Source organism: Eulemur rufifrons, chromosome 14, assembly GCF_041146395.1.
Source record: "Eulemur rufifrons isolate Redbay chromosome 14, OSU_ERuf_1, whole genome shotgun sequence".
Taxonomy (NCBI): domain Eukaryota; kingdom Metazoa; phylum Chordata; class Mammalia; order Primates; family Lemuridae; genus Eulemur; species Eulemur rufifrons.
The window spans coordinates 1794613-1819962 of NC_090996.1; the positions used below are offsets into that span (position 1 = coordinate 1794613).

A 25350-nucleotide genomic window follows, 5' to 3' on the forward strand; every position below is an offset into this window, starting at 1 on the left:
AAAGCTTGCCTTTCTTTACTGTCACAACATAAAAGTAAAACATTTCTGCACTATATTGTTATGTGTGATGAAAAATAGACTCTTTTTGACAATTACAGGCATTCGGCACAATGGTTGGATAAAGATAAAGTGCCAAAACACAGTCCAAAACCAAATATTCATCAAAAGAAGCTAGTGGTGTCTATCTGGTGGTCCAGCGCTGGTATTATCCACTACAGCTTCATGAAACCTGGTCAATCAATTACAGTGAATGTCTACTTCAGCCATTTGGATGCAATGATGAGGATGCTTATGATTAAGCAGCTGAGATTGGTCAATAGAGACAGGCTAATCCTGTGCAAGACCACATGTCACAAAAAACAATGCTGCTAAAACTACAGAGGCTGGACTTGGAAACTCTCTGTCATCCAGCACATTCACCAGACCTTGCACCAACTGACTACCAGTTCTTCCAGGCTTTGGACCACTTCTTGCAAGAAAAAATATTCAAATCTCAACCAGCTATAGAAAACACCTTTTGTGATTTCATCACCACTTGCTCTCCAGGCTTCTTTGCTGCTGGCATAAACAAGCTACCCTTAAGATGGCAACACTGTGTCAATAGTTTAGGTGCATACTTTGATTAATTGTATTGCTTTTTGTTTGAGATATAGTAAACTAAACTTTTGATTCACAATTGAACATTTCATATTTAATAACCTAATAAAATGGGGGGAGAAGTAAAAGTGTAGCATTTTTATTTGCAAAGTTAAGTTGTTATAAGCACAAAATACTCTGTTATAATTATAAAATGTTTTGTGTAAGCCTTACAGAAAACATGAAAAAAAACTCTGTACTATACACACAAAAGATAAAGATAAAAATCAAAGTATAACACTATAAAAATCAAACCCCTAGGAAGACAACAAGAGAGAAAGAAAGTAACTAAAAACAGAAAACAATAAAGAAAATTACAATTGGAAGTCCTTACCTATCAATAATTATTTTAAATGTAAATGGACTAAGTTTACTAATCAAAAGACATACAGTGGCTTAAATGGATAAAAACACAAGATCCAACTATGTGCAGCCTACAAGAAATACGTTAGCCTTTCGGGCACACATAGGCTGGAAGTAAGGAGATGGAAAAAAAATTCTTGCAAATGGTAGCCAAAGGAAAAGAGGAATAGCAATACTTAGGTCAGACAAAATAGACTTTAATTCAAAAATTGTCACAAGAGGCAAAGTAGGTTATTATATAATGATATAGGACAGGTTATTTTGCAGAACGGTTTTCAATTTGGTTTTTTATAATATTTTCTAATGAATAGACTGAGCTTGTGCAATTTGGCATGAATAACATGGAGTCAATTTGCCTTTCTCAGTGTATCTTAACGGGAGGCATATATCGTGGATATGTCTTATTGCTGGTGATGTTAAACTTGATAAAGGGGTCAATATAGTACAAGCAAGAGAGCCAATCCTTGTGGATGACTTTGAGGGATTCAAGCCTTCTGTGGAAGAATTAACTACAGATGTAGTGGAAATAACAAGAGAATGAGAATAAGAACTGGAGCCTGAAGATGGGACTGAATTTCTGCCATCTCATTATCAAACTTGAATAGATGGGGAGTTGCTTCTTATGGATGAGAAAGTAGTATCTTGAGATAGGATCTACTTCTGGTGAAGAAGCTGTGAACATTGTTGAAATTATAACAAAGGATTTAGAATATACCATAAACTTAGTTGATAAAGCAGTGGCAAGGTTTCAGAGTATTGACTCCAATTTTGAAAGAAGTTCTACTGTGGGTAAAATGCTATCAAAGAACATCATATGCTACAGAGAAATATTTTATGAAAGAAAATGTCAATCAACATGGCAAACTCCATCATTGTCTTACTTTAAGAAATTGCTACAACTACCCCAACCTTCAGCAACCATCACCCAGATCAGTCAGCAACCATCAACATTGAAGCAAGACCCTCCACCAGCAGGAATATTATGACTCTCTAAAGGCACAGATTATCATTAGCATTTTTAGCAATAAAGTATCTTAATAAAGGGACACACATTTTTTAGACATAGTCCTATTGTAAATGTGATATAGTATAGTGTAAATATAACTTTATATACAATTGGAAACCAAAAAAAATGGTGAGACTTGGCTTATAATAATATTTACTTTATTGTGGTGGTCAGAAACTGAACCCACAATATCTCAGAGATATGCCCATATAAAACATTTAATGTAATCCTCGTGGTAACCACAAAGAAAAAAAATATTACAACACATACACAAAAGATAGAGAAGTCAAAGCATAGAACTACAGAAAATCATAAAATCACAAAGATTATAAGGAGGTGCAAAAGAACAAAAAATTTTGAAAACAACCAGAACACAAATAACAAAATGGCAACAGTAGGTTCTTACCTATCAATAATAACATTGAATGTAAACAAAATATATTCTCCAACAAAAAGACATAAACTGGCTGAATGGAAACAAACACAAGAGCCAACTACATGCTGCCTACAAGAAACTCACTTTAGCTTTAAGAACACACATAAGCTGAAAGTCAGGGACAGAAAAAATATTCCATGTAAATGAAAAGCAAAAGAGAGCAGGGGTGGCTATACTTACATTAGATAAAATAGACTTCAAGTTCAAAAACTGTTCAAACTGGGCTCCTACAACCACCAAAACCTGAGCAGAAAGAGAGCTGCCCTGAAGGCTTGGTATTGAATGACTGAGGGAGCATTTCCTACAGCCACAGATATGTTGCAGACTAGAAGCAAACTGTAGTGACAAACTGAATACCTTTATAGACTGCCACAGTTAGGGTGAGGGAGAGAGCCGTACAGTAACCGGGGCATAAATGGAAACCAGGTCCCACTCCCACAAGCCAAGTCTGTGGCATTGGGACTGCCCCTACCTCCCCATTCTGAGAACTTGACCCAGCAGCAGTTGCCTGTTACCCAGGCATTTAACCAGGGACCTGAGGACTTCTCCACCACCCCCATCAAAGTTGGCACTTGCACCCTTCATTATGAGGCCTGAGTACAGGCTTGCCCAGACCAGCTCTGCTTACTTTTGTGCACCCCGTGAGATGGAGCATGAGATCAATGCTCCTCAGGGTTCCACAGCCCAATCCACCACCTGGGATACCCAAGTACTTCTCCCAGTTAACAAAGGTCAGGCATAAATCCTACCACTACCACTGAAGCTGGCTCTTATTTTTTAGTGCCACCTAATGGTCAGCTGGCCAGCCCACACAACTCATTATAACAACTGCTAACACAAGAGCACATTGTATGGGAACAAGAAAAACTTCTCATGACCAGTGCTGCCACCATCATCCATATCACTGTGGCTGACCAGGAGTTTGTGAGCTCACTAACCCACTGGGTATGTAGGTACTACAACCAGCATTGGAAAAAGCCACCACACTAAGGCTATGTAAAAGCAATGAAATCATACAGATTTTACCAAACAACTGCAAAATATATACTCATCAGTACATGGAACATTCTCCAACATAGACCATATGATAGGCCACAAAATAAATCTCAACACATTTTTTAAATTGAAATCATATCAAGTATCTTCTTAGATCACAAATTGAATAAAACTGCAAGTGAATAGTAAGAGGGAATTCAGAAACTATAAAAATACATGGAAATTAGACAACATGCTCCTGAAAGATCTTTGGGTCAATGAAGTAAGATGAAAATTTAAAAAATTTTTGAAATGAATGTAAATGGAAACACAACATACCAAAACCTCTGGGATACAGTAAAATCAATGTTAAGAGGGAATTTTATAGCATTAAATGCCTACATCAAAAAAGTAAAATGATTACAGTTAACAATCTAAGATTAATCTCAAGGAACTAGAAAAGTAAGAACAAAACAAACCCAAAATTAGCAGAAGAAAACGAATAACAAAGATCAGAGCAGAACTAAATGAAATAGAGACCCCCCCCCCCAAAAAATACAAAGAGTCAACAAAATGAAAAGCTGGCTCTTTGAAAAGATAAACAAGATTCCTAAACTGCTAGCTAGACTAACCAAGTCAAGATTCTATGCTTCATATGGAACAAGAGAAGACCCCATATAGCCAAAGCAACCTTAAGCAAAAAGAACAAATTGGGAGGCATCAATTTACCAGACTTCAAGCTATACTGCAAGGCTATAGTAACCAAAATAGAATGGTACTGGCACAAGAACAGAGACATAGACCAATGGATCACAACAAAGAACCCAGATATAAAACCATCCTCATATAGCCATCTGATCTTTGACAAAGCAGACAAAAACATACACTGGAGAAAAGGACGCTTATGCAATAAATGATGCTGAGAACATTGGATAGCCACATGGAGAAGACTGAAACAGGATCCACACCTCTCACCACTCAGAAAAGTCAACTCATGATGGATAACAGACTTAAACCTAAGTCATGAAAGTATAAGAATTCTGGAAGAAAATGTTGGAAAAATTCTTATAGACAACAGCCTAGGCAAATAATTTATGAAGAAGACCCCAATAGCAATCACAGAATCAACAAAAAAACGTCTGCACAGCCAAGGAAATCATCATTAGAGCAAACAGACAACCTATAGAATGGAAGAAAATATTTGCATGCTATACCTCCAATAAAAGGCTGATAACTAGAATCTATAAAGAACTCAAGCAAATCAGCAAGAAGAAAATCAAATGACCCCATTAAAAAGTGGGCAAAGGACATGAATAGAACCTTTTCAAAAGAAGATGGTCTAATGGCCAAAAAACATATGAAAAAGTGCTCAACAACTCTAATTATCAGGGCAATGCAAATCAAAACCACAGTGAGATATCACTTAACTCCAGTGAGATTGGCTTTTTATCCCAAGGATGCAAGGATGATTCAAATATGCAAATGAATAAATGTGATATATCAGATAAACATAATTTAGGACAAAAGCCACATGCTCATCTCAATAGATGCAGGAAAACATTTGAAAATATATCAGCATAACTTCATGATAAAACCGTCAACAAACTTGGCATAGAAGGAACATAACTCAAAATAATGAAGGTTATATATGATGAACCCACAACAAACATTAATCCAAATGGGGAAAAATTGAAAGCATTCCCTCTAAGGACAAGAACAAGAGAAGGATGCCTACTTTCACCACTCCTATTCAACATACTATTGGAAGTCCCACTCAGAGCAACCACGCAAGAAAAAAAAACTTAAGGGCATCCAAATTTGGAAAACAGGAAGCCAAATTATTCCTGTTCACTGATGATATGAATTTACAGTGAAAAAAACCCCTAAATACTCCATCAACAAACTATTAGATTTGATAAATGAATTCAGTAAAGTTTCAGGAGGCAGAATCACTGCATAAGAATTAGCAGCTTTTGTATACACCAATCACAGTTTATGCAAGAACCAAATCAAGAAGATAATCCCATTTACAATAACTATAAAAAATAAAATATCTAGGAATATAGTTAGCAAAGTAAGTGAAAGATTTCTTCAAGGAACTCTACAAAACACTATGAAAGATATTGTAGATGACACAAACAAATGGAAAAACTTCCCATGTTCATGCATTGGAAGAATTAATGTCATTAAAATGACAATACTATCCAAAGCAATCCACAGATTCAATGAAATCCCTATCAAAATTCCAACATTAGTTTTTGCAGAGTTAGAAAAAAAAATCTTAAAATTTATATGGAACCAAAAGAACACAAAAGAGCCAAAGAGATCCTAAGTACAAAGTAAAAAACTGGAGGCATCACATTACCTGACTTCAAACACAATACTATATAGCAAACAAAACAAGCATGGTACTGGTATACAAATAGACACAGAGATCAATGGAATGAAATAGAAAACCCAAAAATAAAGCCACACATCTACAGCTAACTGATCTTTGACAAAGTCAACAAAAACACATAATGAGGAAAGAATATCCTTTTCAATAAATGGTGCTACAAAAATTGAGTTGCCATATACAGAAAAATAAAATTGGAAAATCCTATTTGTCACCATGTACAAAAATCCATGCAAGATGGATTAAAGACTTAAATGTAAGATCCAAAATTATAAAAATACTAGAAGAAAATCTAGGGAAAACTCTTCTAGACATTGGTCTAGGCAAAGAATTCATGACTAAGACTTCAAAGGCACAAACAACAAAAACAAAAATAAACAAATGGGACTTAATTAAACTAAAAACATTCTGCACAGCCAAAGAAATAATCAACAGGGTGAACAGACAACTTACAAAATTGGAGAAAATATTTGCAAACTATTTATACAAGAGACTAGTACCCAGAGTATACAAAGAACTCAAACAACTGAACAAAAAAAACCCACAAATAATTCCATTAAAAAGTCAGCAATATATATGCTAGACATTTTTCAAATGGCCAACAGGTATTTGAAAAAGTGTTCAACATCACTAATCATCAGAGAAGTGCAAACTAAAACCATATGGAAATATCATCTCACCCCAGTCAGAATGACTGAACAGAAAATAAGATGTTGACAAGGATGCAGAGAAAAGGGAATGCTTATACTCTGTTGATGGGAATATAAATTAGCACAAACTCTATGAAAAGTAGTATGAAGATTTTTTTAAGAACTGAAAATAGAATCACCATAATAATGGGATCTAGGAATCCCATTACTATGTCTACCCAAAGAAAAAGAAATGAGTATATCTAAAAGACACTTACACTTGTATGTTTATCACTGCACTATTCACACCAGCAAAGACAAGAAATCAAACTAAATGTCCATCAATGGATGAATAGATAAAGAAAATGTGGTACAGGCCAGGCGCGGTGGCTCACGCCTGTAATCTTAGCACTCTGGGAGGCCGAGGTGGGAGGATCACTTGAGGTCAGGAGTTTGAGACCAGCCTGAGCAAGAGCCATACCCTGTCTCTACTAAAAAATAGAAAGAAATTATCTGGACAACTAAAAATAAACAGAAAAAATTAGCCAGGCTTGGTGTGCATGCCTGTGGTCCCAGCAACTCGGGAGGCTGAGGCAGAAGGATTGCTTGAGGTTGCTGTGAGCTAGGCTGACGCCATGGCACTCTAACCAGGGCAAAAGAGCGAGACTCTGTCTCCAAAAAAAAAAAAGGAAAATGTGGCATATATACACAATGGAATACCATTCAGCTGTAAAAAAGAATAAAATCATGTCCTTTGCAGTAACATAAATGGAACTGGAGTTCATTTTCTTAAATGAAACAAACCAAGCACAGAATGTCAAATATCACATTCCCACTCATAAATTGATGCTAAATAAATACGTACACATGGACATAGAGAATGGAATTTTATAATGGAGACCCAGAAGGGTGAAGGGGTGGGAGAGGAGTAGATGATGAGAAATTACTTAATTATTACAGCATACATTATTTGGGTGATGGATACCCTCAAAGCCTGGACTTGACCACTATGCAGTCTATGTGTGTATCAAAATTACACATGTATCCAATAAATTTGTACAAATAAAAAATAAAATAAAGAAAAAAGGAAATAACCTAGAACTAATAGAAACTGCATTAACAAATTTTTGCTATACTAGTTCATTCAAAATCTTGTAAGAAAATCAATTATATACAAAAGTATCTATTTTTCAAGAAAAGAACATTATTAGAAAAGAATTAAAATATGGAAGGAAATGTATTAATTACCTTAGAAGAATATATAATTTAGTTTATGGAGAAAGAAGGCAAATTTCTTAAAATAAGGAAATCTTTTCTTTAATTAAAATAATAAAACACTGACCTGGTTTCTTTGTTTAATTGATCACCATACCCCACTGTTTTCACAACAGTCAATTTCAATTGAACGTTGCTTTCCTGAAGTTCATATGTCTGAATTTTAAGTCCAACATTTGAGTAAAAATGTGAGGATTTATTATCTTTCAAGTTAGTATTAAACAATGTGTCAATCAGTGTTGATTTTCCAATTCCAGTTTCCCCTGTAATAAACAAAGATTCATCATAGGTGCATAAAATGGCTAAGATGAAGCAACACTCCTACTGTGATTTTTAAAATCTAAAAAAGTTGAACTCATAGAATTAGAAAGTACAATAATGACTAAAAGAGGCTGTGGAAGAGGGGAGAAGGGAAATGGAGATTTATTGGTCAAAAGGTACAAAGTTTTAAATATTTAATAGATAGGAGGAATAAGTTTTGAGATAATTGCACATCAAGGTGACTATAGTCAATAATAATATGTTGTATATTTCAAAATAACTTAGAGTAAATTTCAAATACCTCAACATAAAAAATGATAGAGAAGCCAAGTGATGGATAAATTAGCTTGATTTAATCATTTCACATTGTAAACACATATCAAAACATCACATTGTATCTCATAAATATATACAATTATGATTTTCCTATTAAAAATAATATTACTTTCAGCTGGGTGTAGTAGCTCAAACCTGTAATCCCAGCACTTTGGGAGGCTGAGGTAGGAGGATTGCTTGAGGCCAGGAGTTTAAGACCAGCCTGGATAACATAGCTAGACCCTTTCTCTACAAAAAAAATTTAAAATTGTCTTGGTGTGGTGGTGCATGCTTGTTGTCTCAGCTTCTTAGGAGGCTCAAGCAGGAGGATAGCTTAAACCCAGGAGTTAGATGTTGCAATGAGCTATGATGACACCACTGCACTCTAGCCCAGATAAGAGAGAGCGAGCTTGTCTCAAAATAATAATAATAACTAATATTATTATTATTACTTAAAAAATAAATAAAGGGTCTCCAATAGTTTAAAGATTGGGATGGTCTTGAATGTATACATGCTAGCCCTGATTCCCTCAGTCATTAATATAATGTAGAAAGAAAGTATACACTAAGGTATGTCAGATTTTGAAGAGCACTGAAGTATTTAAATTTTTAAAAATGTTTACATAATATGATTAAGAAGATGGAAACCATTATAAACATGAATAATGGTCTTGAATTAATAGCACCAGTATTACACTACTTAAGTTGAAATGAGCATTGGGAAAAATGAAGTAATAATTCAAATAAAGTGTTTGGCACTTACCTACGCAGAGAATATTAAAAGCAAATCCCTGTTGGATAGATCTGTTCATCAACTGATAGGGAAAACATTCAAAACCAAAATGGCCAAGTGTCGTTAAGCAACGAATATTGTCTTCTTTTTGCTTAAATAAAAGAAAATTTAAAAGTTTCTAATTAGAACAGGAAATGAAGTAGTTTGAAAAGACAGTGATAACAAGACATCAAATAAATTAGTATTGACTATCATTTGATTCTTTTGCTGGGACTACAAGCATGTACCACCACACCAAGATAATTTAAAAAATTTTTTGTAGATATGGGGTCTAGCTGTACTACCCAGGCTGATTTCAAACTCCTGGCTTCAAGTGATCCTCCCACCTCAGCCTCCCAAAGCGCTGGGATTACAGGCATGAGCCACTGCATCTCAGACAAAATGCAAATGTATTAAGTAAATTTGTGAAAACCGAAATCTATGTCCAGACACATAGACTTTGATATAATTTTAATTTAAAAAGTGAATCTATCTCTCAACACACTCAAAGAGGCTGTTTTTTAATTTAAAAAGAAATAGGGAATTAAGGAAATACCAAAAGAAACACCAGCGTATTACTCTAAAATAATAAATCACTTCTTCCGTAAGAAAAAAGAAAAGATTTTAGCATTCTTTCATTTTGTTTTAGTGTGTTGATAGGTCAAGAAAACCCAATACATGTTAATGTTTAATGCGGATGCTTCTTGACATATGATGGGGCTATGTCCCAATAAACCCATGGTAAGTTGAAAATATTGTAAGTTATAAATGAATTTAATACACCTAACACACTGATCACTATAGCTTAGTTTCACCTAAATCAAATATGCTGAGAACACTTACATTAGCCTACTGTTGGGCAAAATCAACTAACATAAAGCCTCTTTTATAATAATATATTAAATATCTCATACAATTTATTTAATACTTTACTGAAAGTGAAAAACAGCCCCATCATAAAGTTAAAAATTTTAAGTTGAACCATTATAAGTTGGAAATCATATGTAAATATGAAGAAATAAAAATAAATTTGCAATTTGTAAAAAAATGCAAATGACTTTTACTTCAAATTTGTCATACACCCTGTGAGAACTTGTGTTATATCAAATTATTTTTAAAAATCTGCTGCTAATAACACCACCCAAGAAAACTAGAAATCCGTCAATATTATACACAAATTAATCAATTGATTATTTGTAAAAGGTGAAAAAAGAGGAAGCAAGATGGCCAACTGGAGACACAGCTTGTCGGACCATCCTGGCAAAAGAGTTGAGGTTTGGATTGAGGGGAGCAGACAATGATTACTGCTCAGAAGTGGACCACAGAGGCAGACAGCAGAGGAGTCCGGGGACCCCACCAAGAGGAACTGCAAAGCTAAGAAAGAGGAGGATAGAAGAGAGAAATTGGCAGCATGATCCAACTTCAGGAGGTTCTGGAGCCCAGTGGAGGGTAAGGAGTCTCCCCTCCCCAACCCGGGTGCCTCAGGCCAGCACTGGGACACGGGGCTCTCATCCCATGGGGGAGTGCCACGCCGGACCAGAGAGCCAGCATCCTTGCATCTGGCTGCCTCCTCCTCCGCACCTCGTTCACTCCTAGAATCTAAGAAAGTAATTTTGGCTCAAGCCAGCCTGTAGCCAAAGCCCACTCTCCCCACAGAAACCATAAAAGCACTTTGCACTGAGAGACTTGGCTCCCCGCAAAAGGGGCGTGCTCCCAGGTGAAGCCCCCCACCCCGCCCCTCCCCATAATGGCCACAGCCTCAGCTCTGATGCAAGAGCAGTGTCGGGAGACCGCAGCTCCTCCCCCTACCATACCAGCCACAAGGGTACTCGGTGCTGAGTGACCTGCTTTTCCGCACCAGGGGCACGTTTCCGCCTGAGCCAGCGGGAGAGCCACAGTTTGTGATCTTTCCGCCCACAGGCTTTGGCACATTCACCTACTGAAAGCTTGACGGCAGGGTGGAGAGTTGGGGGAGAGGTCACAGTTCCAGGCTCAGGTGGCCAGAAAGCCCTCGTGACCATAACAAATGGGAGAGTGTGGAGCAGCACAGAGGAGCAGGGGGCTGTGAGTGCGCCCCATCCTCCACACCCCGCTGGAGAATTGCCATAGGCACTGGGACTGAATTTGCAGAGGCCCTGGTTCCCATGACAACCAAATGCTTCCGGCACTCGAGCTGAACCAGAGCCCTGCCACTCTCACCGCTGACTTCTATACGAAGTGAGGCTTCATCCAAGTCTCTTGAGCCGCCACTGTTCCCCTGGTGGGAACATCCCCCTGGTGAAGACCCCTGCAGATAGAGAGGCCTACCTACCTCACCTTGGGGTCTAGTGGTGGGAAAGGGGTGCATCTGCCAGCATGCAAACCAGTGGGTCAGACATACCAACTGTGGGGTAGCTCAACAGCCAGTCTTGGGTGGAGAGGGAAAGCACATGGACTAATTAGAAGAGAAAATGCTGTGGGGTCCCATGGAACAAGTAGGGAGGGCACACGCCCCACCCCACAGAGAAACCAGGCTAGTGGACAGGGAAGGAAAAAGACTGGCTAGGGGCCTCAGCAATCATACTATTAGGCCCCTCCCATCAGGGGCTGCTCTCCCTGTTTGGAGAGCTCTGAACTCTATGTCAGTGGCTCCCCCTAGCGGCCAGATAGGCAACTTCTGAGCAACGCAGAAGTTCAGCAAAGCCCTAAACCCAGGCCGCTCGCATCCCAGCTTTGACCTATCTTGCTCCTTCCCCCACCTCAGGGGGAGCAGGGTACAAGCAAACCAGAAGAGCTACAAAGCTACAAAGCTTGGGACATTCATAAACCCAAGTTGGGGAACAAAAGTCTACCATAGGCACAACAGATGTTAACAACTGGCTACCCCACGCAAACTACAATCAATGAGAGCGGGAACCACCTCATAGCTAAACATAGTGCCTTCCATCTTAAGCTGTTAAGGGGCAGTGCAAATACACCCACAAGTACAATCCACCAGCTCGGAGCTTAAACTGGGGGAACAAACTCACTATACTCATTGGGAAGAGGTGAAGACAACAGGTCAAAGGTAACCCAAGGGGTTCATCAAACCTTCTAAAACACCACTAAGGCAATTCAGGACCAGCATTTCTCCCCTTTCAGGAATCGATATTTGGGAACTCAGAGACAGGGCCATAAACTAGCTCTAGCACCCCTAGCTTTCAACCAAGAGTCCAGATGAGAAGGAAGCAACAAAAGAACTCCAGAAGCATGAAAAATCAGAACAAAAAGACACCCCTAGAAGAAATCAATAACTACTCACCAATGGATACCAATCTAAATGAAATGGTTAAAATGACAGATGAAGAATTTTGAATATGGATTGTAAGAAAGCTCAATGAAATACAAGAAAAAATAGAAATCCAACACAAAGAAGCCAAAGAAAATGTAGGAAATGAATGAACAATTCTCTAAAGAAATTGAAGTATTAAAGGAAAACCAAACAGAAATTCTAGAAATGAAAAACACATTCAAGGAATTACAAAACACAGTAGAAAGCCTTAAGAAAAAGTATGATCATGCAGAAGAAAGAATCTCAGAGCCTGAAGATAACACCTATGAGCTAAATAAATCAGCCAAAGAGAAGGAACAGAAAAACAAGAGGAACAAACAAAGCCTATAAGAAATGTGGGATGATATAAAGAAGCCAAATATAAGAATCATAGGCACCCATGAGGATGAAAAATAAAATAAAATACACAAGAGTTGGATAATTTATTTGAGGGAATAATTGAGGAAAATTTCCCTGGCCTAGGTAGAAATCTAAATGTCCAGGTACAAGAAGCACACAGGACTACTGGGAGATTCATCATGAAGAGAAAACACCATGCCACATAGTCATTAGGCTGGTCAAAATAAACATGAAAAAGGCACTCCTATGAGCAGTAAGGTGAAAATGGCAGGTAACCTATGAAGGAAAATCTATCAAACTAACTGCAGACTTCTCAACTGAACAGTTATAGCCAGAAGGGACTGGGGACCCATCCTCACTCTTCTCAAACAGAATAATGGCCAGTCTAGAATTTTGTATCCTGCAAAACTAAGCTTCTTATATGAGGGAGAAATAAAAATGTTCCCAGACCAGCAGTCACTCAGGGAATTTGCAAAGACTAGACCTGCCATGCAGGAAGTGCTCAGAGTTACATTATACACTGATCATTGCAATAGACACCGGCCAGTGTAAAATCACCCAAAAGATAAAGTCCAGAACCTAGAAACCATGATAGCTCAAGAGGTAAAACAAAGCAATAAGGGTCTACCCAATAGAATGAACAGAAATTCCCCACAAATATCAATTCTCTTAATAAATGTGAATGGCTTGAACTGCCCACTGAAGAGACATAGGCTGGCTGAATGGATAAAAAAATATAGGTCAAGTATCTTCTATCTCCAGGAAACACATCTAACTCACAAGGACTCATTCAGACTCAAGGTGAAGGGATGGAAAACAATATTCCTTGGAAATGGAAACCAAAAGAAGCTGTTGTAGCCATTCTGATATCAGATGACATAGACTTTAAATCAATAAAAGCAAAGAAAGACAAAGACAGTCACTATATAATGGTGAAAGAAACAATTCAACAAGAAGTCTTAGCAATCCTAAATATTTATGTACCTAACTCAGGAGTGCCCAGATATATAAAGCAAATACTACTTAATCTAAACAAAATGATAAACAGCAATGCTGTCATAGCCAGGGACTTCAATACCCCACTGACAGAACTGGACAGATCCTCCAAACAGAAAATAAGCAAAAAAACAATTGGCTTAAACAGAACTTGAGAACAAATGGGCCTAACAGACATCTACAGAACATTACACCCAAATAACACAGAATATACTTTCTTCTCTTTAGCTCATGGAACATTCTCTAAAATTGATCACATTGTAGGTCATAAAACAGATATCAACAAATTTTGAAAAGTAGAATTATACCATGTATCTTCTCAGACCACAGTGGAATAAAATTAGAAATCAATTACAATAGAAATATTCACTCTACACAAAGTCATGGAAATTAAACTACCTATTGCTGAATGATTGTTGGGTCAAGGAGGAAATAAAGGTGGAAATCAAAAGATTCTTTGAATTAAATGGCAATGGGACACAGGTTATCAAAATCTGTGGGATACAGCAAAAGCATTACTGAGAGGAAAACTCATAGCCTTCAATGCCCACATCCAAAAGACAGAAAGATCACAAGTCAACAATCTAATGAATTATCTCAATGAACTGGAAAAGGAAGCGCAAACCAATCCTAAACACAGCAGAAGAAAAGAAATCACCAACATCAGAGCAGAACTAAATGAAATCAAGAATAAAAGAACTATACAGAAGAATAATAAACAAAAAGTTGGTTGTTTGAAAAGATAAAGAAAATTGATAGGCCTCTTATTAGATTGACCAGAAACACAAAGGAAAGGACTTTAATAAGGTCAATTAGAAGTAAAAAAGGAGGAGTCACAACTGATACCATGGAAATACAAAACGTCATCTTTGAATACTAAAAAAATCTCTATGCCTATACACTTGAAAATGTGGAGGAAATGGACAAATTCTTAGAAACACACAACCTCCCTAGGTCACGTTAGGAAAAAATAGAAATCCTGAATAGACCAATATCAAGCACCAAAATTGAAGAAACAATAAAAAAAATCATCCCCCCCCCCCAAAAAAGTTCTAGACCAGACGCGTTCACACTCAAATTTATGAACTCACAATGAAGAACTGGTACCTATACTGCAGAAACTATTCCATAACACTGAGAAGGAAGGAATCCTCCCCAACTCATTTTATAAAGCCAATATCACCTTGATACCAAAGCCTGGGAAGGACACAACAAAAAAGAAAAGTACAGACCAATATCCTTTATAAATATAGATCAAAAATTCTCAATAAACTCTTAGCAAACTGTATTCAACTGCACATGAAAAAAATGATTCACCATGACCAAGTGGGCTTTACCCCATTGATGCAAGGATGATTCAACACATGCAAATCTACAAATGTAATTCACCACATAAATAGAAGCAAAAACAAAGACCATATGATCTTCTCAATAGACACAGAAAAAGCATTTGACAACGTTCAACACCCTATTATGATAAGAACTCTTAACAAAATAGGTATAGAGGGGACATACCTCAGAATTATTAACTGTGTTGGCTGTGGGTTTTTCATATATGGCAAACCCACACCCAATATCATAGTGAATGTGGAAAAACTGAAAGCATTCCAGGTTAGAAGGTGAAGCAGACAAGGTTGTCTACTATCACCACCTCTACTTAACATAGTATTGGAAGTCCTTGCCGGAGTAATCAGATAAAAGAAGGAAATCAAGGATATCCAAATGGGGAAAGAAGAGGTCAAACTATCACTTTTTGCTGATGATATGATCCTATGTTTAGAAAACTCCAAAGATTCAACCAAGAGGCTCCTTGAATTGATATATGAATTGAGTAAAGTCTCAGGCTATAAAATTAATACACACAAACCAGTGGCTTTCATATATGCCAATAACAGTCTAGCTGAGAATCAAATCAATGATGCAATACCTTTCACAATAGCAACAGAGAAAATAAAATACTTAGGAATATATTTAATGAAAGAGGGGAGCAATCTATTCAGAGAGAACTACAAAACACTGAGGAAAGAAATTGCAGAGGATGAAAACAGATGGAAAAACATATCATGCTCATGGATCAGCAGAATCAACATTGTTAAAATGTCTGTATGACCCAAAGTAATTTACAGATTCAATGAAATTCCCATTAAAATACTAATGTTATTTTTTGTAGACCTTGAAAAAATAGTTCTATACTTCACGTGGAATCAGAAAAAGACCCCAAATAGTAAATGCAATCTTACATAATAAGAATTAATTGGGAGGCATCACTTTACCAGATGTCAAGCTATACTAGAATCTATAGTAACCAAAAGAGCATGCTACTGGCACAAAACAGAGACATAGATCAATGGATCAGAACAGAGAGCAAATGTAACCATACTTATATTGCCATCTGATCTTTGACAAAGCAGATGAAAACATACACTGGGGAAAAGAATCTCTATTCAATTAATGGTGCTGGGAAAATTGGATGGCCACATGTAGACTGCTGAAACAGGATCTGCACCTCTCACCTATTGCAAAAATTAATTCACAATGGATAACAGACTTAAACCTAAGGAATGAAACTATAAGAATCTTAGATGAAAATGTTGAAAAAACTCTTAGATACTGGCCTAGGGAAAGAATTTACGAGGAAGACCCAAAAAGCAATCACAGCAACAACAAAAATAAATAAATAGGACCTGATCAAATTAAAAAGCTTCTGCACAGCTAAGGATGCAATTCATAGAGCAAACACATAACCTACAGAATAGGAGAAAATATTGCATGCTATACATCTGATAAAGGCGTGATAAACAGAATCTACAAAGAACTCAAGCAAGTCAGCAAGAAGAAAATCAGACCTATTAAAAACTGGAGAAAGGACATGAACAGAAACTTTTCAAAACAAGATAGACTAATGGACAAAAACATGTAAAAATGTTCAACATGTCTAATCATTAAGGAAATGCAAATCAAACTCACAATGAGACATTACCTAACTCCAGTGAGAATGGCTTTTATCAAAACGTCCCAAAACAACAGATGCATGTGAGGCTGCAGAGAGAAAGGTATGCTTATACACTGTTGGTGGGACTGCAAACTAGTACAACCTCTATGGAAAGTAGTATGGAGATACCTCAAAGAGCTAAAAGTAGACCTACCATTTGATCCAGCAATCCCATTATTAGCTATTTACCCAAAGGAAAAAAAGACATTTTATAAAAAAGACACTTGCACTAGAATGTTTACTGAAGTACAATTCACAATAACAAAGATGTGGAATCAACCCAAGTGCCCGTCAATTCATGAGTGGACTAGTAAAATGTGGTATATGTATACCATGGAGTACTACTCAGCCATAAAAAATGAATTAATACCTTTTGCAACAATCTGGATGGAACTAGAGACCATCCTCCTAAGTGAAGTAGCATAAGCATGGAAAAACAAACACTACATATACTCACTATTCAATCGGTTAGTTGACCAGTTAGTACTGGTCAACATTCATGTGTACAGAGGGAATTAAAACTCAATAGAACTTAAGTTGGTGGCAGGGGAAGGAGGGCATAGGTGAAACCATATGTAATGGATATAATGTATACTATCTGGGTGATAGGCATGCTTTTAATTTTGACTCAGGCAGTACAAAAGTAATCCATGTAACCAAAACATTTGTATCCCCATAATATTCTGAAATAAAAAAATTGAAAAACCAAAAAGACAGAAAGAATAATTTTTAAAAAATGAATGAAAACTTCAAGCATAATGGGACTATATAAAGTGTCCAAAACTTGTCTCATAGGTATTCCTTAGGGAGAAGATGAAAAAGTAAAATGTATAGAAAACTTATTTGTTTGAATAATTCAGGAAAACTTCTCTGGTCTTGCAAGATATTTTGACATCCAGATGGAAGAGGGTCAGTGAACACCAGAGAGATACATTCCAAGAAGGCCTTCACCAAGACATATAGTCATCAGACTACCTGAAGTCAACATGAAGGAAAAATTTTTAAAAGCAGCAAACGAAAAACATCTAATTACCTATAAAACAAAGCTCAGAAGACTAAAAGCAGACTTCTCAGTGGAAACCTTACAATCCAGGAGAGATTGGGGTTCTATTTTTAAAATTCTTAAAAGAAAGAACTTTCAATCATGAATTTTGTACCCTGCTAAACTAAGCATTGTAAATGAAGGAGAAATAAAGTCTTTTCTAGACAAGCAAACTCTGAGGGAATTTCTCAACACTAGAATGGCCCTACAAGAAATGCTCAAGAGAGTTCTAAACCAGAAATGAAAGGTAGATACTCACTATCATAAAGACACACAAAACCATGAAACTCACAGGTTCTATAAAAACAATTTTGTAATGAGAATATATAAAGTAATTAGGTAAGAATTACCATTATGATAAGAATATAAGCTCACTTATCAATATTTACTTTGAATATAAACAGGCTAAAGGCTCCATTTGAAACATACAGAATGGTGGAATGGATAAAAAGCAATAGTATCCAAATGCTTGATGCCTTCAAGAGACTCACTTAACTGATAAAGATTTTCATAGATTCAAGGTAAAGGGATGGAAAAAGATATTCCACACAAATGGAAATTAAAAGTGAGCCCTACTAGCCACACTTATGTCAGATAAAACAGACTTTAAATAAATCACAGTAAAAAAAAAGATTTAAAAACCCATTATATAATGGTAAAGGGATCAATTCAGCAAGAACATAAAACCATCCTAAATATATATGCACCTAAAACCAGGGCACCCAGATTCATTAAACAAATACTACTAAACCCAATAAAAAAGATAGACAGCAATACAATAATATTGGAGGACTTCAACACTTCACTGACAACACTAGACAAATCACCAAGGAAGAAAGTCAACAAAGAAACACTGGACTTAAACTGGACTCTAGAATAAATGGACCTTCAGACATTCACAGAACATTCTACCCCCAAACTGCAGAATATGCATGCTTCTCCTCAGTACATGGTACATTTCCCAAGATAGATATTGTGCTAGGCTACAAAACAAGACTTAGAAAATTTTGAAAAATTAAAATCACATTATCTTCTCAGACCACAGCAGAATAAAACCATAAATCATTTCAAAGCAAAACTCTTTTTTTTTTTTTTTTGTTGAGACAGAGTCTCACTTTGTTGCCCAGGCTAGAGTGAGTGCCGTGGCGTCAGCTTAGCTCACAGCAACCTCAGACTCCTCGGCTTAAGCGATCCTACTGCCTCAGCCTCCCGAGTAGCTGGGACTACAGGCATGCGCCACTATGCCCGGCTAATTTTTTCTATATAGATTTTTTTAGTTGTCCATATAATGTCTTTCTATTTTTAGTAGAGACGGGGTCTCGCTCTTGCTCAGGCTGGTCTCGAACTCCTGACCTTGAGCAACCCACCCGCCTCGGCCTCCCAGAGTGCTAGGATTACACCGCGCCCGGCCTCAAAGCAAAACTCTTAAAACTATACGAATACATGGAAATTAAACAGCCTGTTGCTCAACAATTTTTGGGACAATGATGAAATCAAGAGAACTGGATACAAATTTTTGGAAATGCATGATAATAATGACATGAGTTACCAAAATATGTGGTATACAGAAAAAGTAGTGCTAAGAGGAAAGTTTTATGCCTACATCGAAAAAACAGAAAGATCACAAACTAACAACCTAATGTCATAACTCAAGAAACTAGAAAAACAAGAACAAAACAAACCTAAAGATAGCAGAAGAGAATAAATAACAAAAATAAGAAAAGAAATAAATGAAATTAAAGCAAAAAATACAAAGGATCAATGAAATGAAACATTGGTTCTTTGAAAAGATAAACAAAATTAATAGACCACTAGCTACATTAACCAAGGAAAAAAAGATTCAAATAAGTTCAATCAGAAATGAAAAAGGGGACATTACAATGGATACCACAGAAATAAAAAATATTATCCAAGACTATTATGAACATCTCTATACCAAAAATTAGAAAATTTAGAGGAAATGGGTAAATTCCTAGAAACATGTAACCTCATAAACTTGAATAAGGTATAAATAGAAATCTTGAACAAACCAATAATGACTAGTGAGTTTGAATCAGTAATAAGAAAAAATCTCCCAACAAACAAAACCCCAGGATAAAATGGATTCACAGCTGAATTCTACCAGATATGCAAATAAGAGCTGGTACAAATCCTACCAAAAATGCTCCAAAGGGTAGAAGGAGGGAAACCCCCCAACTCATTCTATAAAAACAGTATTACTCTGATACCAAAGCCAGGAAAGGACACAATAGGAGAAAACTACAGACCCATGTCCCTGATGAACATAGATCTTAACAAAATAGCAGCAAACTGAATCCAAGCGCACATCAAAAAGATAATACACCATGATTATGTGGGTCTTGTTCCAGGCACGTGAAGATTTTACAACCAACAGAAGTCAGTAAATGTGATTAAGCACATAAACAGAATTAAAAACAAAACCATACGATCATCTCAATAGATGTGGGAAAAGCATTCAATAAAATCCAGCACTCCTTTGTGATTTAAAAAAAAACCCTCAATCAATTAGGCATAACAACTGATAGAGATTACAACTGATACCACAGAAATACAAAGGGTCATCCAACACTATTATGAGCATCTGTACACCCCAAAATATAGAGAAAACATATCCCAAAATAATAAAAGCCATATGAGACAAACCCACAGCCAACACCATGCTGAATGGAGAAAAGTTGAAGGCATACCTGCTAAGAGCTGGAACAAGACAAGATGCACCCTGTCACCACTTCTATTTAACATAGTACAGGACATCCTAGCCAGAACAATCAGGTAAGAGAAAGAAATAAAGGGCATTCAAATTGGAAAAGAGAAACTCAAATTATCTCTGTCTGCTGATGATATGATCTTATACATAGAAAACCCTAAAGACTTCTCTAAATGTCTTTTATATGATAAATGAATCAGTAGAGTCTCAGGTTGGAAAATCAATGTACACAAACCTGTAGCATTTCTACACACCAATAATGATCAAGCTAGGAACCAAATAAAGAACTCAATTGCATTTACAATAGCTGCAGTAAAATAAAATAATTTGGAATATATTTAACCAAGGTGGTGAAAGAACTCTACAAAGAAATCTATAAAACACTGATGAAAGAAAACCTAGATAACACAAACAAAGAAAAAAACACTTCATACTTATAAATTAGAAAAATCAATATTGTTAATATGACCATACTTCTCAAATCAATCTACAAGATTCAATGCAATTCCTATCAAAATCTCAACATCATTCTTTACAGAATTACAAAAAACAATCCTAAAATTCATGAACCAAAAAAGATCCCAAATAACCAAGGTAATCCTAATAAAAAAGAACAAATCTGGCGGCATCACATTACCTGACTGCAAATTATACTACTAGGCTGCAGTAAACAGAATAGCCTCATACTGGTATAGATATAGACATATCCAATTCATGAAACAGAATAGACAACCTAGAAATAAAGCTATATACCTACAACCAACTGATCTTTGAAAATGCAGACAAAAACATACACTGGGGAAAAGACATCCTATTCAACAAATAGTGCTGGGAAAATTGGATAGCCAGGTGGAGAAGAACGAAACTAGATTACTATCTCTCACCATGCACAAAATTAACTCAAGGTGGATTAAAGAATGTAAGACCAGAAACATTAAATATTCTAGAAGAAAACCTAGCAAAAAATCTTCTGGACATTTGCCTAGGCAAAGAATTTATGACTAAGACCCCAAAAACAAATGCAACAAAAGCAAAAATAAACAAATGGTACTTAATTAAGCTTAAAATCTTCTGCACAGCAAAAGAAATAATCAACAGAGTAAATAGACAACCTACAGAATGGGAGAAAATATTTGTAAACTATGCATTTGATAAAGGGCTAATATTCAGAATCTATAAGGAACTCAAACAAATTAACAAGAAACAAACAACCACATTAAAAAGGAGGCAAAAGACACAAACATATTTTTCAAAAGAAGACATACAAATGGTCAAAAAACATATGAAAAATGCTCAACATTACTAATCATCTGTAATATGGAAATTAAAACCACAAAAGGATACCACCTTACCTCAGTCAGAATGGCCATTAATAGAAGGTCAAAAAACAATAGATGTTGGCAAAGATATAGTGAAAAGGAAACACTTACACACTGTTGGTAGGAATGTAAATTAATACCACCTCTATGTAAAATGGTACAGATTTCTCAAAGAACTAAAAGTAGATCTACCACTTGATCCATTAATACCACTACTGTAGATCTACCCAGAGGAAAAGAAATTATATCAAAAAGATAAAAATTTTACATAATTTTTATATTATATCAAAAAGATACCTGCACTCATATGCTTACCACAGCACAATTTACAATAATAAAGATACAGAATGAACCTAAGTGCTTACAACTGAGGAGTTAATAAAGAAAATGTGATGTATACACACACACAATGGAATACTATTCAGCCATAAAAAGAGTGAATATTTCTTTTGTAGCAACTTGAATGGAACATGAGGTTATTATCCTTAGTGAAGTAATTCAGGAATGAAAAATAAAATAGTACATGTTCTTACTTATGAGTGGGAGCTAAACCATGGGTATGCATGTTCATACAGAGTAGAATGATAGACATTGGAGACTGCAAATGTGGGAGGCTGGGAGTGGGTTGAAGGATGAAAAGTTACCTATTGGGTAAAATGTACCTCATTCAAGTGGTGGTTACACTAAAGGCCCAGACCTCACTACCATAAAATACATCCATGTAAGAAAACTGCATTTGTACCACACAAATATATTAAAATTAAAAAATAATAAGAGACAAAAAAATTAAAATTTCTTTTCTTTTTTTTTTGTTTGAGACAGAGTCTCACTCTGTTGCCTGGGCTAGAGTGAGTGCCGTGGCGTCAGCCTAGCTCATAGCAACCTCAAACTCCTGAGCTCAAGCGATCCTCCTGCCTCATCCTCCCGAGTAGCTGGGAATACAGGCATGCACCACCATGCCCGGCTAATTTTTTCTATATGTATTTTTAGCTGTCAGTATAATTTCTTTCTATTTTTAGTAGAGACAGGGTCTCGCTCCATCAAAATAGCACTATTCTTCTCACCTCTCAGGAGATTCTGGAGTTTTAATTAATTATTTTTCTTTGGTATCAAATAGAAATAGTCTTTTGCACTACTAACAAGGTCAGCAGACTAATGAAACGTAACAATTATTTAAATCCTCACTGATATTTAATTGCAATTAATATAAAAGTTAATTCATGTCTAAATGTAACAAACTAGCCTTTATTATCTAGTCCTGTATCACTTTACTAAGTCAATATTTTGAAGCTATACAATCTTATTGAAGTTTAAAATGCAGAGTTCTATTTGAAATATATACTTAACTATTTCTTCATCATCAGGTATTTGTGGGGCCATATACCTTGGTCTTTCTGCCATGCCTGAAAGAGATAGAGATGAAAAACAGAAAACTGAAAAAGATAGAGATGAAAAACAAACATTTTTTAATTACTTGTAAAGGTTATATTCTTACTGTATAATTTAGATCAGTAAGAGAGTCTAAGATGGATATTTTCTCAAGTTTTTGCTTTTAATTCATACTATTGACCTGTTTTAAATTGTGGCTGTTTTGCTAGACAGGCTTCTACACAATGAATAATATATAATGTTCAGCTTATAATGTACAGTAATACATTTAAACATATGCAGAAAGCATCTTAAAAAAGTTAAACTCCCTATTGAAGTCAAGGGTACAAAGAGCATTCTCTTTTAAAGGACGCTATGGTCATGAGAAAGAGAAGTATAAAATTTTGTCTTAAAAATGCTTAAAAGAAAACAAAGACCCTTTTAAGTACTTAACTTTCCAGAGCAAGGCTTGGGCATCAAAGTGTACCCATTGAAGGAGAACTGCGAAAGCAGAGTTTCTAAAATCTAAACAAGTCCCTTAGACACTAAACTAAAATAATTGTAATTCTCATTTATGAAACACCTATTACGCACCTAGCGTTGTGCTGAGTGCTTATGTGCTTCACCACCTTTAGTCCTCATAGCAGATCTGATAAATACATATTTTCATTGCCATATACCAGGTGAAAAATTTCAGAATCAGAAAGATTAAGTAACTTACTTTCCCAGGGTTGCAGCTATGCAGAAGACACAGGTCTGAACTCACTCCAAAGCTGATGATCTTTCTACTGTTGGCAAATGTAGACCAAATAAATATTCACTGTGTTTGTAACAGTTGGGAACAAGGGAGGAGAGGTACAACAGAGCATGCTGTGCTGATTTCTAAACAGAACTGCTGAGAAGGCCATGCTACCCTACTTTTGAACCCACACAAAGATACTAAGAATATTAATCATGTTTTAAAAGGAAATATTATATATGGGTAAACCAAAAAGTAAGCAAACAGAATCAAAGATGGCTCCACGCCATAATCTCTTCACTTGCTCTATTCTATTACTCCACTGTAGTATATAAATTGATATCATTGTCCATAATATTAAATAGGGTTGTCTAATACAGTGTTCAGTTCTGTGATATGGTTTACTCTGGTCTAGCGTATATGAAGGTTTTATGGTAGACGGGGAGGGGAACCTGGGGTTCCGACGTCTCAGCGGAGGGAACAAGCCCCAACCGGATCCTTGCCGAGCAGCCCCGCTCTGCGCTGTCTCTTCTAGTCGGCCAGAGGGAGCCCCGCCGCCTGAGGGAGCCCCGCCGCCTGAGGGAGCCCGGCCGCCTGAGGGAGCCCCGCCGCCTGAGGGAGCCCCGCCGCCCGCACCCGGCGCCTGAGGGAGCCCCGCCGCCAGAGGGAGCCCCGCCGCCTGAGGGAGCCCGGCCGCCTGAGGGAGCCCCGCCGCCTGAGGGAGCCCCGCCGCCCGCACCCGGCGCCAGCGCAGCCCCGGCCTGTCGGCCTCAGCCGGAGAAACAGGTGAAGGGGGTGAAGGCTGGGGCCGCCTGTCTCGCCGGCCCCCAGGCCTGGGGACCCCGGGGGGCGCCGCAGGGACCGGAGCGTCTGGTCGTTGCGGAGCGTTGTGAATGGACACTTCAGTGGGGCGGGGGTCTAGGAGGAGACACAGGGCGTCGCCTTGAAGGGACAACTAACTCCCCGGGATGACAGGAGCGGGCCTCGGAAGGGACACGGTTGCTAGAAGGAAGTTTGGTTCTTTGGAGAATGAGTGAGAATGAACTCGAGGGGAGGACTGCAGGGCGAGGGCACGTTAGGCGGGGGGGTGCAGGAGTGAGGCACAGCCCCCCGACTTCCTGCTCCCTGGGGCTCTGGGGACGTTCCGGCCACAGGAGCGACTGTCACGCCGGCGGAGATCACGGGGGCGGGGGAGGGTTGGAAGGAGCCTTCTCCCCGCCCCGCCGGCGGGGCCCGGCGGCTCCTGGCTGAGCGACTTCCTCCGCCTCGCCCGGCTGCCGCTCCTTCGGGAGCCAGGGGTAGCCCCTTTGGAGGTAGGAACAGGGTCTTCCCCCTGCACCCTCACGGACTGGCTGGCTGTGGGCAGGATTATTGCATAAGAATCAAGTTTCCTGGAGGGAAATTGACAGACTTGTACTCTTTCTAAATTCCTTCCCATCTTTTTCTAGGTTAAG

General features: G+C 37.4%; 1 protein-coding gene across 1 annotated transcript in view; it reads right to left on the reverse strand.

Annotated features, from left to right (window-relative positions):
* SEPTIN14 (septin 14) overlaps positions 1–23956 on the reverse strand; it is a 74991-nt gene extending 51035 nt beyond the window's left edge. The window contains exons 1-4 of the mRNA XM_069485860.1: positions 23875–23956; positions 23137–23192; positions 9055–9175; positions 7783–7978 (exon numbers count right to left, since the gene is read on the reverse strand). Of these exons, the coding sequence (XP_069341961.1) occupies positions 7783–7978; positions 9055–9175; positions 23137–23190 (371 nt within the window). The 5' untranslated portion in view covers positions 23191–23192; positions 23875–23956. The remainder of the gene's footprint in view (positions 1–7782; positions 7979–9054; positions 9176–23136; positions 23193–23874) is intronic.
* Positions 23957–25350: the final 1394 nt, after the last annotated feature.